Source organism: Dufourea novaeangliae, unplaced genomic scaffold (assembly GCF_001272555.1).
Source record: "Dufourea novaeangliae isolate 0120121106 unplaced genomic scaffold, ASM127255v1 scaffold170, whole genome shotgun sequence".
Lineage (NCBI taxonomy): Eukaryota > Metazoa > Arthropoda > Insecta > Hymenoptera > Halictidae > Dufourea > Dufourea novaeangliae.
Genome location: NW_015374081.1, coordinates 186,342 through 203,048, shown reverse-complemented (window position 1 = coordinate 203,048; position 16,707 = coordinate 186,342). Strand labels below are relative to the sequence as shown.

At 43.2% G+C, this 16,707-nt stretch overlaps 2 protein-coding genes across 2 annotated transcripts; both read right to left on the bottom strand.

Annotated features, from left to right (window-relative positions):
* Positions 1-309: 309 nt before the first annotated feature.
* Positions 310-2,161, bottom strand: LOC107190682 (protein DGCR14 homolog). The gene is made up of 3 exons (XM_015579530.1): positions 1,967-2,161; positions 740-1,901; positions 310-665 (listed from the first exon to the last, which is right to left on the bottom strand). The coding sequence occupies exons 2-3, from the start codon at positions 1,891-1,893 to the stop codon at positions 368-370; spliced, it is 1,452 nt and encodes a 483-aa protein (XP_015435016.1). The 5' UTR covers positions 1,894-1,901; positions 1,967-2,161; the 3' UTR covers positions 310-367.
* Positions 2,162-8,707: 6,546 nt separating this feature from the next.
* On the bottom strand, positions 8,708-13,870 carry LOC107190623 (T-box transcription factor TBX10). Its single transcript, XM_015579458.1, has 5 exons — positions 13,711-13,870; positions 13,120-13,457; positions 12,540-12,791; positions 8,892-9,361; positions 8,708-8,738 (listed from the first exon to the last, which is right to left on the bottom strand). Exons 1-5 carry the CDS (start codon positions 13,868-13,870, stop codon positions 8,708-8,710), a joined length of 1,251 nt encoding a protein of 416 aa, XP_015434944.1.
* Between the last annotated feature and the right edge of the window lie 2,837 nt (positions 13,871-16,707).

Below are 16,707 nucleotides of genomic sequence, written 5' to 3'. Positions count from 1 at the left end.
TACAATATCATGCTGTAAATAAATCAGACATCGTGACAGTCCGCTACTTCCGTATTCCTTCCGTATTATTGTTGAGCCGTATTTATGTACATAAAGCGTAGTCTAAACATTAATCTCGCAAGAATATTTCCATTCTGTAACGAGCGTTCTACTCGTTCGGGTATAGAGCTATTGAAGCTACTGAAGTGTTGCAGAGAAATCATTTTTCATTAATACATGTTTTATTATAAAACATTCCTTTACAATACAAATCTGCGACGATTAGAAAGTAAGGTTTATATTTTTCGTTTAGAAATGCAAATAACGTATTTACAATATCATACAACACATAGTATTGGAGCGGTAATTTGGTACATAGTTACGCACTTTATTTGTTAAAAAAATCTGCTGCTCTTTGCCTCTGGAGAGGCAAATTAAGTAGATTATCGGTGAGAACAGGACACTGTGATCGGGTACTGATGTTTTCGACTGTAAGACGATTTTCAGACTTTGATGGTGTATTTATTCTTGGAGTGCTTGGTGTTCTAATGCCTATCGATGGTGTCCTCGATGATGTAGCCCTCCGTGGAGTCGGTGTGCTTGTGATACGAAGTTTTTGCGTAGCCAATCTTCTCGCGGCTGGAGACATGGTACTCAAACGATCTATAGTGGACCTTGGAGATGGTCTGTAATCAAATAGTTCATATTAGTTAACTGAAGCAACATTAACAGATTTCCAAATACGATAAGCAAAACTTACGTTGCCAGTGATTTTCTAGCTGCCTCTAATGCTTTAGTTTTCCTATCCCTATGTCTTTCTCCAGCTTTCTCCGCCAACTGCAAGGCCAGTTGTTCTCTTTTCGGAGGTTCTGCCATTCTAAATGAGGGTCCCTGACTCGTTCTCAACAAAGGAGTATCCCCTCCATCTAATCTGAATGGCGTACCTTCAATTTGACCCCATGTCATCAAGGGACTCTCACATTCCCCGGGTCTTGGACTCGGAGTCGCCACAAAACTGAATCCGTTCACCCTTGGAGTTGGATTTCTAATAATTTCTTTACCATCGACTCCGATTTTTCCGTCGTTAACCTTCGATTGGTTTTTTGCCAACTCATTAATAGTTTCCTTATTTTGCTGTTCATTGAATGGATTTGTTCGAAGCCTTGTATTTCCATGTACTACTATTTGTCTTTTCTTAGCTAAGTCAATCCTTTCGTCTGGAGTTAATTCAACTCCGTCGGGAACATACATAATGTAATTTTTATTTTTGTAACTCCAACTATCCAATTGGTTAGGCTTCTTATCATCATTTTCTATAGCTAAAACATCTGTGGTTTTGTTTCTCAAAGCGAGTAATTCCGATTTCTCTTCTGCTTCGTAGAGCCAAGCAAATTTCTGTTGAAGTCTCTTCTCTGCTTCATCCATCATTTCTTCGAAACTCGCATTATCCTCACTGGTGTGCATACTCAAATATGCATCCAATCCGGTTTTAGGTTCCTCTTTGTCCTTCTCCTTTGTGTCCTCAGAAACAGAGGTATCTTCTGAAACTTTCGACGATTTAAATTGTTCATCCTCGGATTCTGTTTTATTCATAGGAGTCTCGAATGTAGCAGGACTAACAGGTCTCTCTGTTATCGGCCTTCCTGAACTATACTTTTCATACAACTCCCTCATTCTTTTTGCATCGTTTTGTTCTAACGCATCCAAATATTCATTCTGTGCTTGAAGTTTATCAAGATGAGGAAAAAAATCTCGTTGGATAATTTCTCCCATTCTTGTTATATACGTATCTTCGTCTAAAATTGTTGGTTGTACTCTTTTATATCTCTTAGCAACACCCTGCGGCTTTTTAAATATCGATAAATCTTTCATGTTTTTAGCTGCTTCCAGAGCTTGAGATCCTGGAGAGTTCATCGTCGAACCTACGTATACCATAATATGTAGCGCCTATAAAAAAGCAGTGGTAAAATATTTGTTCGATACTCACAGTTACCGCAAACACCGAGAAATACGTGTCTCAAAAACGGTAAATCGTAGAAAGTAAAACCATTTATATTACGTTTTAAAAGAAATAAGGTTATGTTATGAAATGCTTTTTAAACGTATATAATCCTTTTCGTGCACTAATGTTACATTTTTCCTTCGCATTAGACTTTATATTTTAATGAACCATCGATGACAATTTGTGCGGATTTATCATAATTATTTCTCGTAATTTCAAGTACAAAGCGTTATGTAGTACGTTGAACGAATACTCCACTCACAGAAAAGCGTTAGACATAACCAACGAAAGGTGACCTTTGCTGGAACTGTCACTTCACTGTGGGTAGTGTCATGTGGCGTCATAACGCGTCCACGACAAGAAGTTATATATTGTTAGCAGGAAAACTAATATGTATAACTGTAATGCGTTCATCATTAACATCTATTTTATTCATTTAACGCACTCGTCGTTACGCTATTGCAATGTTTTTTCTTATGTACAATGATAATATGCAAGCTGAAACAGCGGTAACACATTTATTCACTTGTTTTCGTCGAGCTTAATTTATTCTATCCTTTTGCAAATAATTATAATAATTATTACACGACAGCGTTCGTAAAATATTTAGTTAATTATAAATACGCTTTAATTAGACAAACCAGTATTAGAATAATTTATTTTTCAACGGTCCATCTTCCAAGATTCATACATACGTGTGTATATGTATTCGTAACACGACGCGCATTATGAGGAATGCAGTGTGAACGTACAAATTTTAATCGTGCGCAGTTGGTAAGAAATGAGACAAAAATTTGTATACATATACAGTCGAATAATATATGTGTGTATACATATACGTGTTGGTCAGAGGAAGAAAGGAAAAAGGAAGGTAACTGTTCAGTCGGTCAAATTTGCTGTTGTTATAAAGTTATGGCTACAAGTTTGATGCAAGATTTGCTATAAACACTTTGCGCGTACATTGATAGCAAATTGGCAGCAACATATGCAGCAAATTGGCTTGCGCAAACCTTGTTCCGATTTTGCGTTCAATTTGACATAGGTCATGTTGCAAGACTTGCTGCCAATTTGCTATACCATTTTGTCAGCTGGTGTTGCCTGCAAAACCGAAATCAGATGGAAAAACAGATGGCTATGATTTTTTTAGACAGTTTTTGGGTCTGACTGGAATGAGGATGGCAAGAAAGTAGGAAGGAAGAAAGAAAGAAAGAAAGAAAGACAATATTATTAGGTAAAGAATGCATAATTTTAATCTGATAAGAGGATAGACGAGTATACTAGGCCGTGGCATGCAAACACGTCAAGAGGCACGGCCCTGGCTTTAGCCACTCGGTAAGTAGTCGAAACGATATTTTGGTCGAGTCGAGACAGTGGGATGGGATATGATTGCCTTCTCGTATTGCCGTGCGTCTCGGAGGAAAAGAGGGAGAGAGACCGAGCAAAATGATCCGAGAGGCTGCGAGGTGTTGGAAAGGCACGATGAAAGACATATGAGGATTCCAGCAGCGAGATAGGATATGCCCGTCGACTATGTTACAGCGAAAATCTTTTGAGGTTCACCCCATGCTTACCATTTTTCTTGTCTTTCAGTTTTTCGACGGAATGGCTGTAATGTAAATTTGGAGTTTCATTATCAAATTATTCATTGTGAAGTTATCGCGATCGTACGCATAAGACATGGAAGAATAGAAAGAAATACAATGAATTCGGAAGGAAGTTTGCACGGTAAAACGAAAGATAATCCAAATCAATGATCGTTTAATATTGCCAACGTTCATTATTAATTCGATACGACTGTACGATGTAGGCAAGTGTGCAGCAAATTGAAGATGGTGTGTTAGCACTGTTAGCCCAAAAAGATCAAGTCGGAAGATGAAGATTGTGGAAGATTCGCGTTCACGGAGCACGTGGTAGTGTCAACCGACTCGAGCAGCAACACCAGTCAAGAAAGACGTTTCGTCCCCTCTATTTACAACATAAGGTAAACTTCTTTTAGGTCTCGTAGTTCACGGTCAGTGTCTGTCTTCGGATACTTGGCTTGCTTGGACAGTTTTCGTGGCGTTAACGGACACGTCCGCCTTTCTCGTCGTCTCCTTTCCACTAAACGCGCTTCCAATCAATTCAATTTTACGATCGCACGGTATTACGATAAATAAAAGCGAAAGATACAGAAACGCCGGCATCGTAAATGAGTATCGTGGATTTGGTCCAGGAAGTAACGTGCGCCTAAGAGAAGAGAAAAACAGGGTCGTTTGTCGTTTTGGCACCAACATAAATTTACGTAAAATCCAATTTTAAATCATATTTGTTCCAAATCACCTGTCCTCGTGCAATTAAGAAGGATGATTCAACGGAACGTAACTCTTCGTCGCGTCGCTTTGTTGTTACTAATCTAATAAGGTTGAAGTAGAAACAACGAGGACGCCCGTTACCACGCTGGCTAAATTAATACTATGCACTCGCGATTTCTTGTGGCTGGCCATCGATATTTCTTTCTTAGCTAATTAAGTCCGCGACACGAATACGCGTACTTATTTTCGAAATAATTTCAAGGAAAGTTTTCGACACTCGGGTATATTCGACTTAATCTTGTTTTCGTTCGGTGTTCAATTTTCGTTTATCCAATGCCCGATAGAAGATGATAGTAAATTACGAAACTGGTGGCTTCGTGAGCGAATTCAGCATTCAAGTGAAACATATGACACGAGATGCTAGGGAAGGACACAACGACGATGATGCTGGGTGCAAGGGACGCGGACGTCAACGACGACGAGGTGAAAAAAAAAAAAAAAAAAAAAAGAAGTTTAAGAAGAAGACAGAGAGGAAGGTTGCGGACGTAAAGCATAAACAGTCGAGGTGCGATTTGACGCGCACTCCGGCCATCCAAAGCGCATCTCTCTCGTTAAACGTACGCTTTAAGAATCCCGAAGAAGCGAGCAGCCCTATGGCTGGAATCTGTAAATCTGTCATTGCAGCCATATTCGTGCGGCTGGTACCGCAGGATATGAACTTCTGCTCGTCGTATGCGTTACCGACGTAGATCTACCCGCTTCTCTTCTTTCGAGATCTTTACACCGAAACGGAAGCCCCCACCTCCTCCCCTCTCTCTTTCTCTCTTCTTCCTATGTACCTCGAAATAACAAATGCTGCCCTTTTTTTTTCTTTCTTTTTTACATAAATTCTATCGATTCTGGAAAGCTGGTTTGCTCGATTCTTTTACCGAGGCGAGAAATGTTTCGAACAATGTTATATTTTTGCTTTGAGAAGTTCGGTTTAAAAATATCTAAAATCCATCGAGATCGATTTGCTTGCTTTTTCAAAGTACATACACATATGTATACTTCGTTCTCTGTCTCGTATTTCGTTGAGCGTCATTTTGATGCCAGCTGACAGAGAGTAAAGAGCAGTTTTGATGGAAGGTTCAAAAACCATTCGGTAGTGCGAAGCTGCGTGAAATCTATAAAAGCGCCGGTACTCGTCGCACCGTATATCCGCAGTATTTCCTTTGGTAGCTAATGATGACAGATTCACGGCTCGTAGGATAACGCAATACCTCAACCCTGAGATGTCGGTCTACGGATTTCCCTTCTTTTTTCAACATTTCTCTCCTTGGCTTTCTTCTTCTGTTTAACGAACAATCCATTTGTCGGTCTTTGATCCGCAACCAACAAACTGCTACCGCAAAATTAGAGAAATTTATGAAGTGGTTGCGCGTTCTCTGTCGCCGGCTCGACACATTCGTCCGCAGATATTCGGTATTCGCGTGAAAACACGTACCACGTACGTATAGTAGGCAAACATTATGGTTACAATACTCGTGTACGTGCCGTATAACGAATGTTGTTCCGGTTCGAATCGGTGAATAGTCGCACATCTGAGCGCACGATTATTCGTCTGTTTCAGGATGTTTTGGAAAAAAAAAGACGATTCGTGAATATGTAGAATGTAGAGGCAACGCAATTCGCGGTTCAGATCATTAATTTAATACCCGCAAAGAGAGTCCTGTTATATGGTACATACCTAGGTACATAATATACATATGTATACTTGTCGTTGATTCTGTGGTATAAGCAAGGACGTGCTGTGTGTATCGAACTGCGTCAATCTCCAATTCGACAGAAGGTTAGCGCGGAAAAAGATGTTGGGCGGTTAGAAAGATGAGCAGGCCGACGCGAGACGGTAAAGTGAAAATTTCCAGATGCATCTTTGGAGGGGTCCTCGGGTTGCTCAGCCGGTGGCCGGTGGTTACTGCATACACATTTCCTCGCACGACCGGCACGACACGACACTCGTAAAGGTTTCTTCGAGTTTACTACGAATCTCCGATTCTCAAATACTCCGTAGAATCGTAGGTTTCCTTCGCAACAGTACTCGAAAATCTATCGACAGCGTGCACCGTGTGTAAGTATGATATATCCGCGTGTCTGATATCGACACGAATGCAGCTCGAACTTACAATTGGCGGAATACACGAGAACACCTTTGGTGTTCCCGTTATCGAGAAAACACATTGTCAAGAGTCAAAAGAATCGGTGAGACCCTTTGAGGGGTAGACAGTTCTCGCGAACACAAGTAAGTGTACCATCAGCAACGCATAATCGCCCAACACGGTCAAGGGTTAAGGTTCCACAGGGGCGGCCGAGCTGCTGGCACCTCTGAGAAAGATGAAAGATGAAAGAATAAGAGCGAAGGCGGGGCCCGTCAACCGGTTTTTATTGCTGGCGCCGTCACGCGTCACCGATACACGCGGTGTCTTTCTGTACCCGAAAAGTCTATGCTCGTGCACTCGGCTCTTTCAAAACGCAACATTCCCCCGTCCTACTTTTCCATTTTTTCTTCCATCTTAAATCCCACACACCCTACCCTCCACACCAAAAACAGATTGGATTCATTTTATTCGCGCGTTACGTATTCATAATTATCACATAAGTACATATTCATTATATTCAGATTCCTCGTCGCGTTGGTTATTAGTGCGATGCATCCAAATACAACTACATAATATTTATGTATATGTATGTTGGATACTTGCAATACTTTGGTGATTATTTGTTTGCCTTTATCGCCGACAAAGATTCACTCGGTGAATTCACGCTTGGATTCACAGCATCCGACCGAACCCGAAATTAGCGAGAATTTAAATTAGACAACGCAGCAGCCCACTTTAATCGCTTTAATCCGACGTTTCTTTTGTTACTGCTGTCGCTTGCAACGACGTGTGCAGTCTGCGATACTCTTCGTGAATGTTCGGGGGAAAGTCTTTGCAGAGAGTCATTAAGGATACGTTCATAATATGTTTGCACAACGAGTTCTTCGCGCGGCCCATCAATCACGAGACACGTCGGTTCATCCGTTGCATGCATAGGAACCGACAGAGAGTCGAGTCGCGTCGCATCGCATCGCATCGCATCGTGTCCCATCCTGTCCCATCCCAACCGATTCCGTAGTATTCGTGTTGTCTCATTGCCACGATCTTTTTATTGTTAACTTCTTCAACGTTAAATCCCATAATAAACATCATTCGACGATTTGATATAAACATTCGGCCGCTTCTATAAACGATTATCTTCTCTTTAGAGACTAATTGCTGTGGGAGAAGAGGTAGGTGATCGTGAAAAAGCAACAAAAAGATTGATCTTAAACTCGAGTACTCGTCATCGTGTTTACGTTTATTTTTTTATGGCTCTACTTATTCGAACGGATACAGAACAGATTGTGTAACTCGAGCGCTCTCGACACACTTCGTAACAACAGATTCTTTGGAGAAGAGCGCAACTTCCAATAGGGAAAAAAATCCTCGAGTCGCAATGGCATACGATACTTTGAGAATAATTTATTAAGGCACTTAGTAGTCGAGCTCTCTTATGGGTGGGTCACGGTGCGTTTACTTTCCCGACTTGGCTCGAGAACGTTTTAGGCTCGTTTGGCATTTCAGACACCCTGTATAAATAGATGCACTTTGCTCCTACAAAAGGCACTTTCTTTTTCGACCGTTGAGCCACGGACCTACGACACGAACCGCCGATTTGTATCGCACAATTCGATCATCACGAACATCGACGACGATGTACCGATTCTTCTATCTGTTTCGCCTCTACAAGATCCATCGATAAATTATCGTTTCTAAAACTATCTCCGACAAATGTTTCATCCGTACATCGATATTTGTCAGTTACGACGACCTGTCAAGAACAAGTAATACGTCTGCATAAATAAATAATACACGCGCTCGTAAAGGTGGTAACAATTTACCGAGAGACCATACAGCGCAGAAGACGTTATCGAAAAAATGTTTGTTTTTCTTCTTACGTTGCACCGATCCAATTGTCGTTGAACCAGAATCTGCTCGATTCTCGATAAACTATTCTATAACTACACTGTAATATCGAATTGGTAGTATCTTTGGTATAGTTTTTGCGATACGTTCCGTGAATGTTCGATGGATAAGGCACGATATATGAAATTCGGTATGCACGCGATATTCGTAACTCTTCATATTGCTCGTTTGTTTTACGAGAATGGGGAACATTTATCGCGGAATCCGATTCATTGCTAAACAATTCTGTGTTTGATCGTTTCTCGAAGTCCAAGTGTATTTCGAACAAACGTAACTCGAAACTCGCGCGGGAAGTCTTGTATTTCGCGGAAGCGTATCTTCTTCGAGGTAAAATGATCTGCCGAACGAACACATACACACGTACGCGGCTCGTGGAGAAAGAATTAAAATTATCGTGGTCCATATAAAGATGCTCCGGAAGCATGCGAATGGGGATGGGAAAGGGGATGAGGATGAGGATGAGGATGAGGGTGAGGATGAGGATGAGGATGAGGATGAGGATGAGGATGAGGATGAGGATGAGGATGAGGATGAGAATGAGAATGTGAATGAGGATGGGGGTGAGTGTGCGTATGCGGATGAGAATGCGCGGTATAGTGAACAGGATTTACGTGCGCGGTTGGTTGCCCGTGATGCGCTGGATAAGTCCATGCTCCTGTCGCAGTAGCTCCGTAAAATTGATGATGTTCTTGACCGGATATGTTTGGGATTTGCACGGTTGGCACTGCGTTTCCGTAACCAGACGATAAAACGCTGGTGGTGCCGGTGGCGGGTCGTTTCGCGGGATTCTGGATACCGGAAACCGTCACCGAATCGCATTCGTCCGATTCACAGTCACGAAATCCTTTCGCGAACGGATTGCTGGCGATCTTCAGTTGCGTTATCAGATGATTTTGATAAGCGGTCACGGCGGTGAATCTCGTCTCCGGGAAGGCGAAAGTTTTGAAGTTCTCCGTGCGAGGATCTGGACCGGAACCAGGCGGGGACGGTGCCACGACCACGTGGCATCGTGGTTGATATCGATGCATGGAGTTTAAGATTATCTGAAACGCAAACGGGACAGAGGTACATATACATATATCGTTTGCGGAGTCGATTGTATTTCATGGGTGAAAGACACGTGCGTGCGCGTTAGAATATTATGCCGATGAATAATGAAAGAAATTTCTACTATGCTGTGAAAGTGTTGCAAATTTCCTTGAAAAGTTAGTCGAAATAAAAAAAAACAGAGAAATATCACCCGAGGAAAAAATAAGGATCACTGCGAAGAAGGTGAAGCTGGAAACGGAGGTGGAAGGGGAGTAAAAAGAAAAGGCGCACGTGAGAACGTTCTTGTTTGAAAGGAAGGGACACCGCAGGGGGGCGGTCACAATGTTTGACAGCCAAGAGAGACTCGGTGACTAATTAGTGTAAAAACTAACCCCAAGCCACTCTGGCAACCCGACACCCTCGGTCCTTCCTCTTGCACGCACTTACGAGCATATGCCGACCGAGGCATGTGTCTCTTGGGATACACGAAAAGAACAGAGCATAAGCATAGCAGATCAGAACACAACAGGACCAGTAAGTGGGGGAAGAAGGGGGAAGAAGGGGGAAGAAGGGGGAAAAAGGAGGAAGAAGGGAGAACAAGGGAGAATAATTCGTGCAACGCGGAACAATCAAAACGCCACGGTTGCGTCTGGGTTTGTGTGTGGTCTGATACTAGCAAGCAGAATCTCAGGGGCACGCGATTATCCACATATTTTCCCTTCTCGTTTCGTACAAACCGTATAAAAAAATCATAAGTAACAGTAGTAGTAATAGTGTATAGTAGCCCCTTTCTCTGAAAGAAAATTAAAAGAGATACGTGTCGGTTCATCGATGGAATCTTAGATACGCGGAAAGTAGTGTTTTTCTCCAGGTCATAGTTTGCTCCCAATTTGTCGTGTTTCCCGGTCGGTGACTCGTTCGGCAATACCGAGTCCCCAATTAAGAAGCTGGAAGCGTCGAGAGCGTTTCAACGTCAGCTTCGAATTTTTTTTCAAAGCCACTCGATGTCGTGTCTCTAAGCGCAATTAAACGAACGAACAAACTATCGCGTGGCACGCGATACAACCGCAACCATCGTCCATCGATCACGCGTGAATCATAACCATCCTGCGATAAAAACAGTTAAACTTGTACCGGTGATTCGTATCGATTCGGCAATCGCAGACAAGCTCGTGTCAGGACAGTTTGTCGGCAAAGCTGTACGAATTCCGTTTACGATACTCGACGATACGCCGCACGAGAACATAGATAGTCGTTCCGATTCTCAAAGACGCGAATTAGTAGCAATAGGAGCCAAATAAAAATTAATCGTAGAAAATCGAATCGCCGCATTATCTCTCGGAATTCGACTATAACCGAGGGAACGCCACGTGTCGCGTGTCGCGTGTCGCGTGTCGGCGTCACGTCGCTTCGTTATCTCATCGATTCCGAACTGACGCGATCGAAGTAAATCGTCGATCTACCTATCGGTGTGTCCGTATAAATCTCTACGCTGAATCTCTCGATTCGCAATGGTGGCGGACGCGTTGAATTTGGCACGGATACGTAGGGACGATTATTTTTGGCGCAACCACGGGTGCATTAGGGGACACAATGAAAGGGAACCGAATCAAAAGATTCGGCAAGATCGACGTACGAAATAAAGCGTAACAAATTTCCACGTGAAACTAGCCTGATCTCTTGAACGTATCTCTTGGTTCGAATTGAGAAAACACAGCGGTGCGACCTCACGATATATTCCTCCTTCTCGAATATCATCAATCGGAAGAAGATACGAATCCGCGTCGTAGTCGTAGGTAACTTTGCCACGTGGATGTTGCCTTCGATATCGGAAAGCAACGCGATCGTTTTTGATTCGAACGTCGTTTATAATTTTCCATGAATAACGAAGCGTGGAATTCTTTTGCGTCGGTAATTCTTTCGAGAGACCCGTAAACTGTAAACACATCGTCCGTGGCTTTCAGTGGTCTTTCCCAGGCTTCCAGTGGTTCGTTTATATTACACTAGTGTTTACGTTAGTCGCGTTGGACGCGCCTACAGTTTCGCTATCGACGTTAATCGTGGTGGTGACAGGAGAGCAGAATTAATAAAGCGTGGACAGGGTAAAGATCCAAAGAGTATACAAAGTCAAAGTGCTCTCTACGATATCTGTATGTAAATTCTAAATACATCTATACAGGCGTGCGTATAGCACGTGAAGCAACGATAAACTTTTAATACGATAGATGGATCGTAAGCGCACGTCTTCGATTCGTTGCGATTGATAGGCACGCTACCTATTTTCTAATTTTTGTAGGAAAAATGAAAACGTGATGTACTTACTCCGATAAATCGCGAGAGTCGTTCTGTACGCGGCGCGGCTTTATCGTAACTCTAATTTCATCAGCCAGACATAAATCCGAAGAACGCGTTAAAACAATTATCGCTTCTAATTACTCGTACGACGATAATAGCTTCTAATGGAACCATAGTTCATTGTCGTACTTTGTAGCTGTATGTACGTTGGACAGCTCGGCGGCCGTCGGTTTTTCAAACAAGACCAGTAGAAAAGGTGTGCTTTGTATCTCGGAGTAACGCGTTTCTTTGAACGGAGAATTTGAGAAAAAAAATAGAGCGACGTCGCGGGAAGATGGAAAACGATAAAACCAGACGACGGAATCGTGTCCCCTCTCGGGGATGAACGAATCTTCCCGTGGAAATGTTACCGGGCGTAACGCGTCTTTAATTTCTCGGAGAAGATAGGCTCGTATCTCAGGTCAATTAAGACGAACTCGTCCGTAAACGACAAACACGTGGAACGCGACAACGTCGTCGTGGCTCGATGCGGAACATCGCGAAGCGTCACGACGGAACCTTTTCCTCCCTCTCCCGCTCCTCTCACCGCCTACTCCTCCTCGTTCTGCTCGTACACGATCTTCCCCAGCAACCCTTCTTCTCGGTCTACTATATCGTGTAGGTCACTGTAGGTGGTTCTCTTTTACGTCGCATTCGGAATTACTTATATGCCAGAAACGCGATGTCGATTTTCTATCTCGCGAAAACTATTATGCGGCAAAGTGAGACGAAACGTTCGCTCGAAAGAAATTAGGCGTTCAGACTATTGTGTAAGTCTGTAAATGATCGAGATTCAAGTGTAACGTGTAAAACAATAAGCTATTTAAGCCTTTTAACGAAAACTTGATCATCGCTTACGTGTCCGTTGTCGTCGAGTTGATTGTTAGTGAGCTTCAATTTGTCGAAGGAAACTGGTTGCTTCATCCAATGCGTGCCGCTCGCAGGGCTGTCGGGATGCACGTGAATTCTGGGGGGTGAAACTGGATCCGCGCGGCCGGCGACTACCCAGGCGCTGCTATGGAACGCGTATCGGTACCGTTTGTCGTCGCAGGGCACAAAATCCATCACTAGCAGGTAATCCGTGTTGGGATCCAATCCATAGAACCGACACTACGAAACAATTGGAATTTCCTTCTTTCAAACCCGAGAGAACGTGTCGCGCGATCCGGTCTGTTCGGTGCATACAGAAGATTCGTAAAATCTTTCTTTCCGAACAATTCGTTGAAAACTTTCAATGAAAAGTGTTCCTCGTGGCACTGTATGTATGTATCATACAATCGTTTACGAATCGCGAAAGCAAGCGCGCGTTACTTTCACCCGAAAAATTCAACCCTATCTCGCTGCGGCACCGACGATGCGTCGTCGAACCCGGTGAAATTCGGGCACACGTATGCATCAGCCGTGTAAAATCAGATTTTAGCCACAAAACCTCGGTTACCTGAAAGGTTGGAAACATTCTTCTTCCAGCTTTGGTGACGATCATTTCCGTTCCCAGTTGATGAAATTCTTCCCATAGAGGTTTCGCCTCGAGCGCTGCTCCGGCGCCAACCAAAGCGGGATGAAGGGGTCTCTTCGGAGAGAGTTCTTCCGTCGAACTCGCGCTATTTTCGCTCGGATGATGGTCACCGTGATGACGATTGTTGTTGTTGCTATCGTTCCGAGCCTCCGTGGAAGTCGAGGATGATACCGACGACGCGGTAACTCGCGGCGTTAACGTGCTCTTGGACGTGTTCGGGCTGCGAGACCGTTTCAACCTTCCGGCGGTCTGCAAGCACGCTGAAACAATATTAAAACTTTCGTACACTGGTAGAATTTTGATCATTGTGCTCGTTCATCGAGTGCTCGCGTTCACGTTCGCATCTCGTACACCTCCACACACACACCCCACGATGAAAAGAAGAAACATATACACACACGCGTTGAAATAAACGTAACATTTTTAAACCGCGAAATTGTCGGTGTTGAACAATTAGATACAAATCGATAACAACATTTTCGGGTAGAAATACAGAGGAAAACATAAAAATACCTTCCATTTGTTGCATAGGGGATGGCAGGTTCGTAATCGGCTGAACGTGCTGAGCTTGATGGTGCGTGGTCCATTGCTGATAGCAGCAATCGGTGGCAATTTCGACTCGTGGCTCGTGTTGTTGTTGTTGTTGTTGTTGTTGTTGTTGTTGTTGTTGCATCCTTGATGATTTTCAATCTGCAACGACGCTCCAAATTTCCGAACATGCGTTCCCGTTAATGAAACTATACTCGGTTCGACTCTCTTGCTTCAAATTGTAACTTATGCAGAGTTGCTGATGGTCGGCAAGATTTCCCGCGCAGACCACGAAAAATTCCTCCCGTCGCGTTCTTCCGAACAATCATACGCTTCGATCACAATCACCGAACAACAACACTTTGCAGTTTTACTTTTCTTTCCAACTAGTCTATCTTTCTCTGGTTTCTCTTGTTGGCTTGTGGGAGCAGTTGGCAATCCATGGGAAACGGGACACTTTGGCAGACGATGAAACGTAAAGAAAAAGAAATCCGCGAGCGAACCCCGACTCTCGGTGGGCGGTTATGTTTCGCAGCCGGTCATTAAGCGGTTCGAGGCAATCAGCGAGATTCGAGATCGCGTGTGAATATCAGAGGATCCTCGACATCGTCGACGGGCTCTCGTGGCTCTCGTCAACAGAACTTGTCCTCGCCTCGAGATACGGACGCTGACAAGGGCTTCGAGTCGCGGCGTGAACGCGACATCCGGATGAATCGGAAAGAACTTCCCCGAGCCGACTACACCTCGTGGCTTATCATCGGGACATCATTCTCCGATGCCGTCCCTCTCTCTTCTTCTTCTTCTTCTTTCCGTCCCAGCCTCCCTCTCTCTTTTCACGAGAATCTCCTCCTCTCCTTTCCGTCGCCGTGCGTCGGTGTCCTCTCTCGGCGAGGTAAGCCGATCGAGAAACGCGGAGAGGAGGCGTCGTCGAAAGGCAGGGAAAGTTTCAACGAGGAAGGAGGGGTTTCTCGAAGATCCTCCTACACGGACACCCACGCTCGACTTCACGGGATCGCTAACCGCATCCTCTTCCTCGGAATCTCGTGCCAAAAGGCGGAGTCTTTTCGAACGGGAACAAATGCCGCGCGCGTGGTCATTATGTGCGTGGTGATACCTACTCGTTACTCGTTACTCGTTGTTCATTCTCGGAGACTATACTTACTCGTCCCAGTCCGTAGCGCGTACGTAAGTATGCACATACATTGCCACTAAGGCCACCGTTTGTCAGTTCACTCGGTTCATTTTCCATCCGCTAATTTATAACTTGCCACTATCCTTGCAAATATACATACATACATACATACATACATACATACATACATACATCATTTCCATTCGCCGCAATACAAACCACCGTGTACATATTATGTACTCCTTTTAAAGGTAGTCTAATTCTCGCGATTAATCTCGTAAAATTGTGTACGTACAAGCGGCCCAAGTCGATTTCTTCTCGTTCTTCTTCTTTCTTCCAAAAAAGCGGATGCGAACCAGATTCAATTACGTTTCGATCAAAACGATTATTTATTTATTTATTTATACATAGACAATATAAGTATCTCTCCGTTCGATTACAATAATCTAGAAAATAAATGACAATACATGTTCATACGTTTAGGCAATTTCGATACAAAATCAGCAAGTGGTAATTTGAATACATAGTACTGGCAGCCTGTGGGCTTCGCAAAGGTTTGGAGTTAAAAAAACCTTGTCAAACAATAGTTCAGAAGTATGGCTTTATTAATCCATAGAAAGTTCTTCGTTCTGTCGATACATACATTCAATTGTTATAAGTAGAAGAGCGTTACAATTTCAATTCTCCTGTTATTATTTACACAATTGGTAATTACGCGAATCTTATCGATCGGTTTTAAAAACTTATTTTCGTTTAAAAATCTACTATAAATATGGATCATTCGCGTAGCTCATACGCGCGCGGTAGGGCCAGTAACATTGTTCAGCTTGCTTAATCATTCTTTTTCTCCTCTTTCGTGAGACACAAACGACCTGCACACTGAAAAACCGGTAAACCGAACTGAATGCGGTTTTTCAAATGCTTCTGTCGCGTATACTTATCAACTTATTATTAGTTACGGCATGCGAATGTTCGCAGCAAATCATCCGCGCCTCACACTAATCACGTCCAATTCGAACGCATCTGTTACTTTCGCTCGAGCACCAACTTAACGATTAACCCACGCTTGCTGGCCACCATGCAGACAATATGTATTTTCCTACTCCGATTGTATCCAATATTGGGCGTTTCAAGGCGAAACGAACAAACTTCTACGATCGAAGAATGATCGTTTCGTTCTTCGATACTGTTCGCGAATCGGTTTCGTTCAAACGTGCTACTTAGCTAATTGTCGAATGTATCTTACAGGTTGTATGAAACAACGGCAACGACGACAACGATGATATCAAAAAGTTACAACAAGTCAGAACAAGTCAGTACGTGCGCGTGCCGCGTCGATAGCTCGCAATCATTCCTGTTCGACGTCAAGAAAAACGGAGAAAAAAAAAGAAAAGAAAAACAGAATAAATGAACGTTTTTCGTGAATTTTATTTATAAAATAGAAATTAATGTACAAGTACAGGGTACAGGGAGGCAATCATGATACCAGTGTTCTTTATCCTTTGCGTACGGTGATTCCTGTTGTACGCGACTTTTAGCAATATCATGGGAGGATGGGCTTGCGATCTAGGTGGTGAACATGAAACAGCGTATCGAGGAAATTAACGAAATTAATCATAGAGTGTAAGTGTTAACGATAAGATTAATGAAATCATTCCCGATTTAAACGGTACTATTGTTATTAATTATACGTACGATAAAATCCTTAGAAATCGGGGTTTCTGTTTTTACGTTTCTCCTTAGTTTAGTTGTTGCACAGATACACAATATTCGCGTAATATTCCTACTCCAATTATACACATTTACAACATTTTCTGATGTCGGGCGTTATTATTACAATTCCCTTTTGA